This window comes from Triticum dicoccoides, chromosome 7A (genome assembly GCF_002162155.2).
Source record: "Triticum dicoccoides isolate Atlit2015 ecotype Zavitan chromosome 7A, WEW_v2.0, whole genome shotgun sequence".
Taxonomy (NCBI): Eukaryota; Viridiplantae; Streptophyta; class Magnoliopsida; order Poales; family Poaceae; genus Triticum; species Triticum dicoccoides.
Genome location: NC_041392.1, coordinates 688278664 through 688292180, shown reverse-complemented (window position 1 = coordinate 688292180; position 13517 = coordinate 688278664). Strand labels below are relative to the sequence as shown.

The 13517-nt window shown below is 47.2% G+C and overlaps 1 protein-coding gene across 1 annotated transcript; it reads right to left on the bottom strand.

Moving 5' to 3' along the window:
• Positions 1-1582: 1582 nt before the first annotated feature.
• LOC119327812 (aspartyl protease family protein At5g10770-like) lies at positions 1583-3319 on the bottom strand. Its single transcript, XM_037600898.1, has 2 exons — positions 3171-3319; positions 1583-3053 (listed from the first exon to the last, which is right to left on the bottom strand). Exons 1-2 carry the CDS (start codon positions 3316-3318, stop codon positions 1816-1818), a joined length of 1386 nt encoding a protein of 461 aa, XP_037456795.1. The 5' UTR covers position 3319; the 3' UTR covers positions 1583-1815.
• Positions 3320-13517: the final 10198 nt, after the last annotated feature.

Sequence of the window (13517 nt, the reverse complement as noted above, 5' to 3'; positions counted from 1 at the left end):
ATGTCAATTTTGTTCATTAGACCATGGCAATTTAATTAACTAGAACATCATAGTTTTTTATGTAGCATGTAAATTTAATTATTTAGACCAAGGCAAGTTTTAAAGAAATTCTATGACATTTTTTGTTAGTTAGAACATGCAATTTAATTAACTAGACCATGTTAATTTTTTTATGTAGCATGGCAATTTAATTATTTAGACCATGGCAAGTTTAATATAACTTCCATGACAATTTTTGTTAGTTAGAACATGTCAATTTAATTAACTAGACCATGTTAGTTTTATTTGGTAGCATGGTCATTTAATTATTTTAGACCATGCAAGTTTAATATATATTCCATGGCAATTTTTGTTAGTTAGACCATGGCAATTTAATTAACTAGACCATGTTCGTTTTTTAGATAGCATGGCAGTTTAATTATTTAGACCATGACAAATATAATAGGTATATCATTGCACTTTGGTTAGTTAGACCATGGCAACATAATTAACTTGACCATGGTAGTCTTTTAGGTAGCATGACAACTTAATTATTCTATACCATGGCAATTTTAATGTCTATAACCATGGTAATTTTGTTAGTTAGAACATGGTAAGTTTTCCTGTCTCAAAACTATTTTTTTAATCATGGACCATGTCAATTTTGTTGGACTTATCATGACAATTTTATTTAACATACCATGGTAAAATACTATCAAATCTGTTGACATGATATTTTTTTTCCCTAGCCATGTCAAATTGCATTGCTTTGCACAATGTCTACAATACGACAACTATCTCGATTTCTTTTCTTTTATCTATGCACGCCTTGTGTGTTTTAAAACCATGATTATGTTGTACTCCCTCTGTTTCAAAATAAGTGTCTCAACTTTGTACTAACTCTAGTACAGAATTGTACTAAGCTTGAGACAGTTATTTTGAGACGAAGGGAGTACATTATTATTTATAAGCATGACAACTTCTGCAGCTAGTAAACAATATATATGTTCTTTAAATCGTTGGCTATGCGGTAGTTTTATTATAAAATTGACGGTAAGTCTGCATGCTTTTGATTAATTAAGTCAGGTGAAGAAATATTAGTGTTTCCGAGGCCTGTTTTTTCTAGAGGTAAAAATGGTTTTTTTGGCCCATTTTTTTGCTCGAGACCTTATCTTTTCATGTTAATGACAAGTTTGTCCATGTGGAGGGTTCGCGCTGAAGGTGTCCTTTTAGCAAACAAATTCGTCGCTTGCTCGACCTTCACAGCACAAACGAATCGTTCGCTGGGAGGTCCCGTCAAATCTAACGTTCAATAGTATCGGCGTACAATGAAAAAAGATAACTCGGGATTGAATAAGATAGGGTGCTGCTTTCAGGGATTTAGAGTTCAGGGTTCATTTCCGATCCCGACTACGAGTTCAAGGTTTTTTTTAAGAGGCATGTTTAGGACATATCTAGATATGACATAATTATATTATATCTAAGCAGATGTCCATTCTGTATGTGGTTTATTTTTATTTATTTCTTGTTGCTGCATTATATATTTGTGGGAGCTTGGATGTGACTTTCTTAAAAAACATGTAGATGTAAATTAGACAACTTGTTTTTTAAGACTTTTTCCATTCTTATTAAACTACCCGAAGACAATTACAAGTATGTTTTGGTTGGTAGTTTGCATGCTTGCATCACGTTGCAAGTCGAAGCACTATAGTGCGCTGATGGTTTGGCCCACTTCATGTATTATGACACTTTTACTATATGTAGCTCGCAGCAGCAAACAAGTATACGACGAACTTGATATCCCAATAGTATCAACGGTGTCCTTGTGCGCGCCGATCAGCATGCGCCAGCCTTGAACCCCACGGCGCCGCCGCCAACATCGTACAGCACCTCGATCGTCCGCTGCTGCACGTTGCCGATGATGCCAAGGGAGCTGTCATCGCTGTTGGCCGCAAAGGCGAGGCAGCTGTCCAGAATGATCCCGTCGGTGGCGAGGTCGACGACGACTTCCCCGGAGAACACCAGTGCGACGCTCGGTATGTTGATGGTGGACTGGCCGCTGAAGTCGAAGCACGTGTCGAAGATGCCCATAGGCTGCGCCGGCGGGTACTGCTTCATGCCGGCCTTGAACGCCGACGATAGCGCAGAGTACGCGGTCGCCGGCAGCCGCGTTATGATTGTGCCGGAGTCCATGATCGACCTGCCGGAGAAGACCGAGGCGGGTATGTTGAGCTGCCTGCCTCCCACCCTGATGGCCTCAAGGAGCACGCCGTAGTACGACGGGACCTGACTGCTCCTCAACATCTGTGTCTTGGAGAAACCTGAGGTTGCTGCGCCGAGGGTGAGGAACCCAGAGGAGTCCGGAGTCGGTGGGAGGCAGTACGAGAAGGCCTTGTCGAAGGTCCCCGCGGTCTGGGTGGCGAGCGACTGAGCGCCGCCGCCGAGCCCCATGAGCCCATCGGTCTGGTCTTCGAGAAGGTTGCCCGACTCAGACTGGCTGCATCCGAACTGGAAGTTGCTGACGGAGCTGGAGCCCAGCGCGAGCTTGTCGGAGCTGTACGTCCCGGTCCCGCTCGAACCGTCGCCGTATTTGACCATGTACTGGCACTGGGAGCCGGAGCAGCCGTTCCCCTCATGGCTCTGGCTGAGCTGCGCGCAGGCGGCGGAGCTGCAGGAGAAGGGTGAGTAGGTGCTCGACGAGCTGGGGTCGAAGAGCGAGTCCGCCTGGGTGTGGCACTGCGAGCACGGCTTGCACTGCACCCAGGACACGTCGCTGCCGGTGTCGATGAGCATGGTCTGGGTCATGGCCGGCGAGCCGATGCCGACGGTGATCAAGTACTCCAGCGTGTCCAGGGAGGTGCCCAGTGTGGTCGGCACGGTAACGTCCGATTGCTCCACGTCACCTGCGCCACCCTTGACGCCGGAGTACTTCCGTCTGATGTAGGCGGCCCGGAGCTGGTCACGCCGGAGCATCTCCTCCAAGGTCGGCGCCTTGGTGGAGGGCACAGGCGAGGGCGAGCACGGGCCGTGCCGGTGGTGCAACGGCACGGTGACGCCGCCGGATGATGGAGTCACTGAAACAACCGAACAGAGGAAACACGATGACAAACGTGCTCAAAATATCCTCAAAATAGTGCAATGAAAACCAATCGAATTGCATGCATGTGCGTTCATGGACAATGCTACTGCACCTTTGGGCTGGGAGCAGTTGACGGCGGCAGATTTCAAAGAGCCAGCGTGCAGAACCTTGTAGGTGCGAAGATCGTATCCTTCGTGAGCAACGAGAGTGTGAAGACAGGTGCACAGCAGGAGAATCACAAGCTTCGGAATAGATGCCATGGCTGAGATGCAGTGAGCTGCAGCTTCAGCATGCGAGCCCTGCTTTTATACCGCATGCGTATAAAAAAACAAAAGATAGAAGTAAATATCGCATGATTCGATTGTGATTTGTGAAAACAAGCATTGTATTACTGGGCAAAATGTGTGGTGAACCTACGTGAGAATGCTTGTGAAAACAAGCATTGTATTATTGGATCAGGCACCGTATATCAGGATTATTTGTTGAGCCGACGGAGCGCGACGTGGGTTCATACGGCAACTTACTAACTCCCCTGTGGTGCGGGAAAGATTGATCGAAGAGTACAAAACGATGATGGGACGTATTTCAAACCGTATGCGGATTCTTTCCTGCCTGCGAATGCGACCTCCGGCCGGGGTGGTTTTCAACTGGGCAGATAATGCCGCCGGCCGTGCGCGTGCGCGCTTTTGTCCGAGTACGAGAGCCCGACCGGAGGGAGCGACGCTGGTAGCAACACCGGACTCGGACTTCACCTCGCGTGAGAACGCAGAGTACGAGAGCCCGGCCGGCCGGAGCAAGTATCCGACGTAGCCCGGCCACCCGTTTTGCTTCTCGGTCGATCGGCGAGGTATTGCGGCGTGCTAGCGTGGGAAAACGGGGCGTGCGTCACATCGTACCGCAGCGACAACGTACGGCGGGGTTGCTGTCTCCGTGGAATTCGTGCGACTACCCTGGGCTCTCGGTCGAGCTCAGCTGTGTGGCGTGGCGTGGCTTCGGCTGCACCGGGTCGTGGATGCGTGGGGTTCGAAGTAGGATCTAAAAAAACATTATTCAGCGTCGCCTAAGACGATGAACAGCCTAAAAACTAAGCTACTTTGACCTAAAAACTATTTACATACATGGATCTGACGACCTCCCTCACCACCGACGATTGAGGTCATCGACGGAGGGGAGCCGCCGGAGAAAAACGGCGGAGGAACTCCTTAGCTACGGGGCACTGGCGAGATCTCCTTTCCTTCGAGAGGAGGAAAGAATGATGTGTCTGTTGTTCGCTTCGGCTGGCCTGTATCGTTGATCATCTTCTCTACTACCTGTATCTGATATGCGCACGCGTCCGTCTTTTAATTTACTAGCTTATGCCCGCGCGGCGGCACGCCGCGCCTATGACAACGGAATTGTGTGTGCGCTATGTTAGCGAGGTAATGATTAAATCTTTATTTTCTTTGAAAACAAATGGTTAAATCTTTATCATTTGGAGCAAAGTACTGTATGTTTTAGTGCTACCCCGTAAGGTGATAGTTGACCGAATGAACCAAAGAAAATAGGGTTTGCATTTATATTTGATGAAGTACAAAGAGGGCGTTACATGGCATAGAGAACAGTATGTTTTTCATAACACCTAGATCACCAAGGATACATATAAAAAAATCACCAAGGATAGTGGAAACAATTAGTGCGCCATGAAGGGGGTGGGTTGTTGTACAGAAGTCTATTAATCTATTATAGTTTGCTCTTTGCAACAACTGCTTGTATTTCATCATCATGGAGAATACACTATAGAATATGTTAAAATATACTACCTCCGACTCAAAATAAGTGTATCAAGGTCGTAGATTAAAATCGTGGGAGAAACGATTTCACGGCTGGCTCTCCCAACAGCTATAGAGGCCGCCATAGTGGGCAATAGCGGCAAATAGCGAAAAAATTCTGGTGGGAGAGATGATTTCTGAAGGATTTTGCTGATTTTTGAGCCATTTAGAGGGATATGTGGAGAATTTTGCAGTAGCAGCCATAGCGTAGCGGGGAGGCTCCTGGGCAACTATAACGCAGCTATCACGGCTATTTCACGGGCGATTTTGGGACGGAGAGAGTAGGAGATCACGCCATGACCGAAGCACAAAAACAAGGTACCGGGACAATATATAATTCTTAGGAGAACCTGGAATTTTAAAATTTGGTGCATACACCTACTCTGCCGGGTTTGTGCCTTTGATGAAGTAGTAGATAGCTTGCGCGAATGCTTGGATATGATTGTCTGCCGGTCTTGGACGTTTGTATCAGTGTATTTGACTGTTGGATCGTTGTTGCTTGGGCGCTGCTGGTACATATGAAGCGGAAAAATGTCAAAAAAGTTGTCGTAAGTATTTTATAGGATTTTGAGTTGTCTGGCGAATTTTTTGCAAGGACCTTTGCTTAGCCACGTGGTTCATGTGCATGGCATTTCTCTTTTCTGTTTTTGGTGATGTAAATCTTTGTATCCATTAGATTAACCTCCTTTCCCAGTTGCTTAGATCAGGCAATCTATCTGTCATGTCCTGTTTTAGTTGGAGTGCGTACTGCATTGTCAGTATTGGTAAATGCAAGAACGTTTCAGAACTTATAGCTAGTAAAAGTTCAAATCTGCACCGAGTTTAGAGTGTAACAATTAATGAAATATTCTATACAGTACATTCGTAAATGCCAAAGACTCGAGTAATGAACCAGAAAATTCAAATTCCTTGATTCGGTGAAAATATTTGCAACATTGCCTACTGGTGAGTCCTTGCAATTGCAACTGAGTTCATCTCTATGATGCATCTAAACTTAAATAACTTGACGCCAAAATCGGCAAACGTTGAACACTAAAATTGTTGTACCAATCTCCACCCATCCATCTTCTCTACAGAACATAACACTGAACAATTCCTCTTATTGCTGCCTAAAACGGAATACTGTAATACTCATCAAACAATCTTCATAAGCGAAATCTACATGCATCGACAACTTACAGAATATTATGCGATTGAATTTGTCCCTAAAACTCTCAACTCTCCGTAATTGAACAAAACTAAAAGTTTCATATCACATCATTCAGTATCCTGAAGGATATGAAGAGAAAAAAATCAGCGAAATGTAGTCTACCGATTTGTTAGTTTCATTGACCAGCAAGAACGCATTATCATTTTACAACAAAAGAAAGCATCTACAAGTAGATGCATTGAGGCGATAAATGGAAAAACTGAACGAGAGACTGCTTTGTTATCCTTCCAGAATTCTTTGACGAACCCAAAAGTGGAATAAAGTACTCCAAGGTTCTGACAGTAGATTGCAAAATTGCAGCTAAGTTATTAGGAGGTCCACTTACTTGGCGGCGAAGCTTTCGGTCTTGGCCTTTTCCATGGCGGCGAAGAAGTCATCAATCTCTGCCACCGTTAGCATCCTTCCTCTCATCCTTTGGTCTAAGTGGAACAGCGCTGCGGTCTTCGTTCTTGACGGATACCTCCTGCGTGTTGCGTTTGTGCTTTTGCTTCTCCGGCACCTGGCTCGAGTCCAGGTTGCTCAAATCTACAGGAGAACGGCTTGACAGCGTCGTCTCCCTCATTGATTACCACAATTTAGATCGAAAGAAAAATCCGTTCAAGTTTAGCCTGCATTAGTAGAAAACAATGACCAATTCAGAAGAATTCGGTCGTTTTCAAGGGAGTATTGACTCATCTGCCCAGGCCACCGTATTCACAATCGCATACAGCATGCCTGAAGACCAAGACAACAAGAACCAAATCTCGTAATTAAGCACAACAGAAACAACTCGAGCAACAACACGGATTAACGGATAATTCTAGGTCAGAGTCAGACACGCACCTCCACTTCGTTGCTGCTCCTCTCTCTAGCCACCACGTCCGCCGCTGTGGACACTGTTCTTGCGAACGCGAGACCCTTGCCACGACGGCCTCGTCCGATGTTCGTCCACAGCCTCCTCTGATCCGCTCTCTAGTCAATCAACCAACAGGAGGTCGAGAGCGCAGCCCCAACTCCCGTCTCCTTCCACGGCTTCCAACACCGAACGTGGCCAGTTGTTTGGATACAGTTTCTCTGCACCACCTGGGCTGCTTTCTATTCACAATCCGAGTAGGAACACAGAGAAGGAGAGCCCGCCCCGGGAAGAAGAAGAAGGCCGGTCGAGAGAAATGAGAGGATCAAGAGGAGGAGGGACGCTACATGTAGAGACATCGGTAGTACTTGTAGAGCACCGGACGGCCGCCTCGGGTCAGATACTCAGATTCATACATGGCCACCTCGCCTTGTGAAGAGGGGAGGGAGGGAAACGGCGATTGGCCGCGACACCGCACGGGAAAAGCGAATGGATTGGGGCAGACGGGGCCTGAGGCGTAATGGCGTATACAAATCAGGAAGCACACCTCCATCTCCATATTTATAGGACGAAACTGGGACGGACGACCTTCTCCTAGAAAAATCGGATGAAGAGGCGCCGAGATACATCCAGAGCTAATGCTGTCAGCGGCAAGAGAAATTAGGAGCGCATGCAACGCTACATGCAAGCACCTGGTCATGATGTGCCCTCGTCAACATGCACGACCGACCTCAGACTCAAATCCAGTCAACAGTCTGCACCTTAAACAATAATCGCTAAATGCACACAGAAACGCAAAAATCATGTTGAGAAAATTTACGACGGAAACTACAGTCACAAGGGAACTGTACACCCTCCCATCCCAAAATAATACACGTGCCGGCAAGCCAAACATTCAGAAGTTGCTTTCACCCAAGTGGTGAAATGTGAGAGCAAAATCATCCTCAGAAATAGGGGTTTGGGTATTTTATTTATGAAAACGGAGGCAAAAAATTCAGCACGGTTCCGATTCAAACACAGGCCAAAAGTGGTGGATTATATTCCAACACGCCATAATTCCTACTGTGCACGTGCAACATTCCATATAATTCCTTCCTCAAAGTAAAACACAACGGTAACTCATTGGATCGGAATCGTTAGTGCTACTTGTCTCGCTCTATCCTGGCTACACGCTAACTGAAGAGAGTGTGGCCACTAAACCATGAGGTTGTGTGTAGGAAATAAATTGTTTGAGGAGGTAGTATCTGTAAAACTTAAGTGAACTGTGTTATCAGGTTTTCGCCCGTAGAATGTTTTAAGCCGAACATTCGCATTTTCGCCCGTGGAATGTTTTGAGCCGAATATTCGCAGCGGGTTTCCTCACAGTGCACCAACCCGCTTCCCTTCTTTCCCTTCTCCTCCATGCTTGTATGAGGCCGTCGAACTTTGTATTTCCGTTAAGCAATTACTCCCTTCGTTTCTAAATATAAGTCTTTTTCGAAATTTCAATGTAGAGCATACAGAGCAAAATAAGTAAATCTACACTTTAAAATATGTCTACATACATTTGTATGTAGTCTATATTGAAATCTTTCTAAAAGGACTTATATTTAGGAACGGAGTGAGTAATGAAATTAGGTGTATGTTGAGATGGATGTTAGGTGTGGCGGAGATGCGTATGTTGAGATGGATGTGTGGCCACACGAGGAAGGATCGAGTCCGGAATGATGATATACGAGATAGAGTTGGGGTAGCACCAATTGAGGAGAAGCTTGTCCAACATCGTTTGAGATGGTTTGGGCATATTCAGCGCAGGCCTCCAGAAGCTCCAGTACATAGCGGACGGCTAAAGCATGCGAAGAATGTCAAGAGAGGGCGGGGTCGACCGATTTTGACATGGGAGGAGTCCGTTAAGAGAGACCTGAAGGATTGGAGTATCGACAAAGAGCTAGCTATGGACAGGGGTGCGTGGAAGCTTGCTATCCATGTGCCAGAGCCATGAGTTGGTTGCGAGATCTTATGGGTTTCACCTCTAGCCTACCCCAACTTGTTTGGGACTAAAGGCTTTGTTGTTGTTGTTGTTGTTGTTGTTGGAGTGAGTAATGAAAAGGGGATGCCCGGTTGAAAAAAAAATGGCAGAGCTTTTTGCCACGGCCGAAGGGGCGACGCGGCGGCAGCAGGTGGGTCGAGGCGACGACGGGAAGACCTCGGGGAGGCAGCAGGGACCGCGTATCGCGGCACTACGGCCCGAAGGGTCGACGCAACGGCGACGCGCAGGTCGGTGCAACCACGGGGACGACCTCGGGGCAGCGGCGGGGACCGCGTATCGCGGCACTATGGCCCGAAGGGGCGACGCAACGGCGACGCGCGGGTCGGTGCAACCACGGGGACGACCTCGGGGCAGCGGCGGGGACCGCGTATCGCGGCACTATGGCCCAAAGGGGCGACGCAGCGGCGATGAGCGAGTCGATGCAGCCGCGCGGAGAACCACGGGCCGGCGGCGCTGCGACCCAACAGGGCGACGCAGCGGCAGCTCGTTGCTCGATCGATGGAGGTGCTTGCTGAATTCGGGGGCAATATCTTCATGGGACCTTCGGAGGCGCGAGCAACCGACGGGCCAGGTCGGTCGCGGGGCGTAGATGAGGCGGATCGCGACGGCGAGCATGTGATCAAGCCGATCACGCGCGAGGCGGGGAGGCCGCTCGGTGGAGGTGGGGTGGCAGTTGAGTCCGAGATGAAGCCGGCGATGACGGACGGCGTGGGACGTCATGCGACAGGCACCCGGGCTGCCAAAGCAGCGAGGCCCGAGTGACCAATGTAGCGGCGACGCCCGAGCTGAGACAGTCGACGAGCCTGACGCCGCCGGGGACGAGGCCGGCGAGGTAGACCGCAGGGCCGCCATGCAGACGCGGCGGAGGCGGGTGGCGTGGATCGATGGACGGGCAGAGCTCACTACCCGCGCATGCTGGAGGAAGATGGTATCGTTTGTAATTTTCATGTTCTTTTGGGATGCCTTGTAAAAGTTTACCACTTCTTTTTAGGTACAGTAAAGATTTGGTATTGTAATATATGGCCTTTGGACTTTCTCAATTTTTTTGAAAGGGTTCTTCTAATGCATGCATGAGGTGTACCTCACCGAAAAATGGAAGTCTCACGAATTGGGGTGGCATTTATTTATTATCACGGTTGTTTACTGAATGCTTGGCTGATCCAATTGTTTGGCCCCGCACGTCTTCTTCTGGTGCTAAATGCCTTCCGATGCAAGTCCAGCCTTTGACACCAACTTAAGTCTCATGAGCAAGCTTGCTCCTCGGTCTCGACGAATGCCTCGAGCCCTATTTGGATGTATGTTTACAGTTGCTTTCAGAATGCTTTAGAGGTTCACATTGGACCCTTCCAGCAAGCATACCCTGTCCTAAGCGTGCCATTAGGTGGATCTGGATCATCGCCCTCGCCTACCTCCCCTGCAATCGCTTGTTGCTTCCTCCGAGTGTTGATGCAGAGGACGCCAACTCTGTCCATTAGGGAGAGGTCAATCAAGCTTTAGAAGATAGACCAATCCAAAGAAATTCTATGGAAGACTGAAGCCATATTGAATCTTGTAATAGAGAGGGCAGAGGGGATCTGTAAATCAATAGTGGTGCTGAATAGAGAAAACATTGCAGATATTCAATAGGTTACAGTAGAACTGAATATATCCATAAGTAGATGGAGATGAAGTGATTCACAGAAAAACGTAGTACATCGATCACTTCTATTTCCAAATTTTGGAACTTGTTAAAATGTGCAATTTGACTTGCTGGGAAGAAAATGCCATTGTTCTTCTGTAGACAGAAAGGGCACAATAGAAATATGATGCCATTAAGGAACAAAAGTGTAGCATCATCAATATCTGAAAAAACACAGATGAAATGTTTTGTTCAAAATAGATAGTTCAGTATATCGCAGAGAAATCATGGGAACTGTTGCAACTAAATGTAAGAAGCCTGAGCACTATTTCTGATTGTTTATCCATTCATACAAAAAAAAATCTCAAGTACTGAATGAGGTGTGCCTGTAGCTTTAGCTGTATTAGAAGGCAATAAATCCGTCAAGAAATACCTGCAGGTTTATCAGGCAAGTGCAGTTGAGGGCAGCCCAAGATGGGCTCATGACAGCGGCATAATCCATGTCGTTCAGGCGGTACAACAAGGCGGAATTGATACACCACAAAAAACCAGCAATAAACTGTAAATTATGGACCATATACTGACATTAAGATTTCTATGTTCTTTCAATATTGAAGACGTACATTGGAGAACTCATTACATTTCTATGTTCCTTCAATATTGAAGAAGCACACAGGGGAGATCGTTACAAAACTAAATCAAAACACCATAAAGAGGACCGTCATGGCTTCAATTTCATGAAGTAGAAAGCCATTAAATTAAATATCCAGAATGTATCATACCAACAATCCTAATGACTGCTTGGATCATGATTTATATGAGACCTGCAACCGAATCCAGGTAGTAAACATGAAGTATATGTCCGGTTATATACCTTGTTGCTGATTCTTGGAGAGAAGAAGCACAGCATGATTATTAAAAACATCAGCATCAACTCTAGTACTGAATAATGTGCTCTTCCAAAAAAAGGATGTACTAACATCTGGACATTTGGTACAGGTCATAGTCTATTTCACAGGCAGCAACATCAACAGCAACAAAAGATTATTATACATTAATAGAGAACAAGGGTCGCAACAAGATCACATCACGACAGCACACCATGTAAGATGACACTGGATTGGTGATAACACGGAGGACACTACATCAAACTATATAGAAAGACAGACATCATCTCATATTGGCACAACTAGTTGAACACTCAACCTCTGAGTACGACGAAACCATCTTTATCCTTGGGATATGAGGAGTAATCTTTTGTACTCCATCACTTGTACGCCATCAGGCGTGTACTCTGCCCAGAGCCTCTCGTGTTTCTCTTCCATCATAGCTATGAACGCGTCGAATTCTTCGGCAGAGAGGAGCTCACCGTCATCCTTCTTATTGATGATATCACAGGCCAATTCCTCATGCTCCTGCTTCTGCTTCGAGATCTTGTGCTCCTCAGAGAAGCCGGCGACCGCCTGCATCTTCTCGGCAGCCCCATCTCCCTCGGAACTGCAGCCCTTGCTCGGATGGCCAGGACGGGCGGCCCGGGCCTTCCTTTTAGTGGCGGGCTGAACCTTCTCGCAGGAGACCGCGTCCTCCACCTTGGTGCACGGATTTAGCGAAAACCCTCCGGTGGACATCGTTCCTCCCGGATCTGATCGCTGATCGCCGGATGTTGGCTGGAGGAGGATTTGATGGTTTCTTGGTTGGGGAATCGTGGATTTGTGGAGCGGCGGTGCCCAGTAGATCTGCTCCGGTCCGAAGACAGATTCCCTCTTCGTGTCGAATTTTGCTGCATTGGCCTAAGGTCAGGTTCAAACACAGGCCGAAAGTTGTGGATTATTCCAACACGTCATAATTCCTGCTGTGCACTGCAACACGCCATAATAATTCCTCAAAGTAAAACACAACGCTAACTCCTTGGATCGGAATCGTTTAGTACTACTATCTAGCTTTATCTTTTTCCCCTTTTTATACCAAGAAGATAATAACTACTGTAAAACTTCGCCAAAAGTACGTAGCATCTCAAACATAATAAAAATTACATCAAGATTTCAAGACCACCGAACGACCACTACTGCTGTCAGAACGTGCCACCGACGCGTCGATGTCGCCACTCCCCTACTGAAGCCGACTTGCGGTTGGGAGTTATTTCTTAAAGACAAGGCACATGTGTTATCTCCGGAAATTTCCGGGTACCGTTCCTATTTTGCGAGAAAATTTCCGATCTATTCATCTTCAAACATGGTGGTACAACGAATACCAGAAATAATAGAAATTACAACCAGATCTGCAGACTATCTAGCGACGACTACAAGCACTGAAGCGAGGCGAAGGCGCTCCGCGGTCATCACCCCTCCATCGCCGGAGTACAACCTTATGAGGGTACCGTTTGATAATGCCCTTTCACTCTTGATTGTAGCCAATCCTCCAAATCTTATGAGGGGCCGGTGTATGCACTAGTAGAAAAACGACTTTTAATACCGGTTCGTAAGGACCTTTAGTACCGGTTCTGGAACCGGTACTAAAGAGTGGGGACTAAAGGTCCCCCCTTTAGTCCCGGTTCAACACGAACCGGGACCAAAGGCCCACCACGTGGCACGAGGCGAGCCGTGGTCTGGGGGACCTTTAGTCCTGGTTGGTAAGGATTTTTTTATTTTATTTTTGAAATAAAGCAAAACAGCCCGCCTACTGGGCCGGCACGGCCTGCATACGACTAGAAACCCAATCTCTAGTTGGGCCAGGATGCAGGCCCGTACGGCCCAGTAGGCCCCACAGGGCAGAAGACTTGCAATAGGCCCACAAAGGCCTGCTTAGAGAGGAGCTTGACACGGTAGCTGCGGCGGGGCTTATAAACCGATGCGAGCTCCTCTCAACTAGCGAGGTGGGACTAAACATTATGCACTGCGGGTGGCAGCGGACCACCTTTATTACCGGTTGGTGGCTCCAACCGGTACCAAAGGGGGGGGGGGTC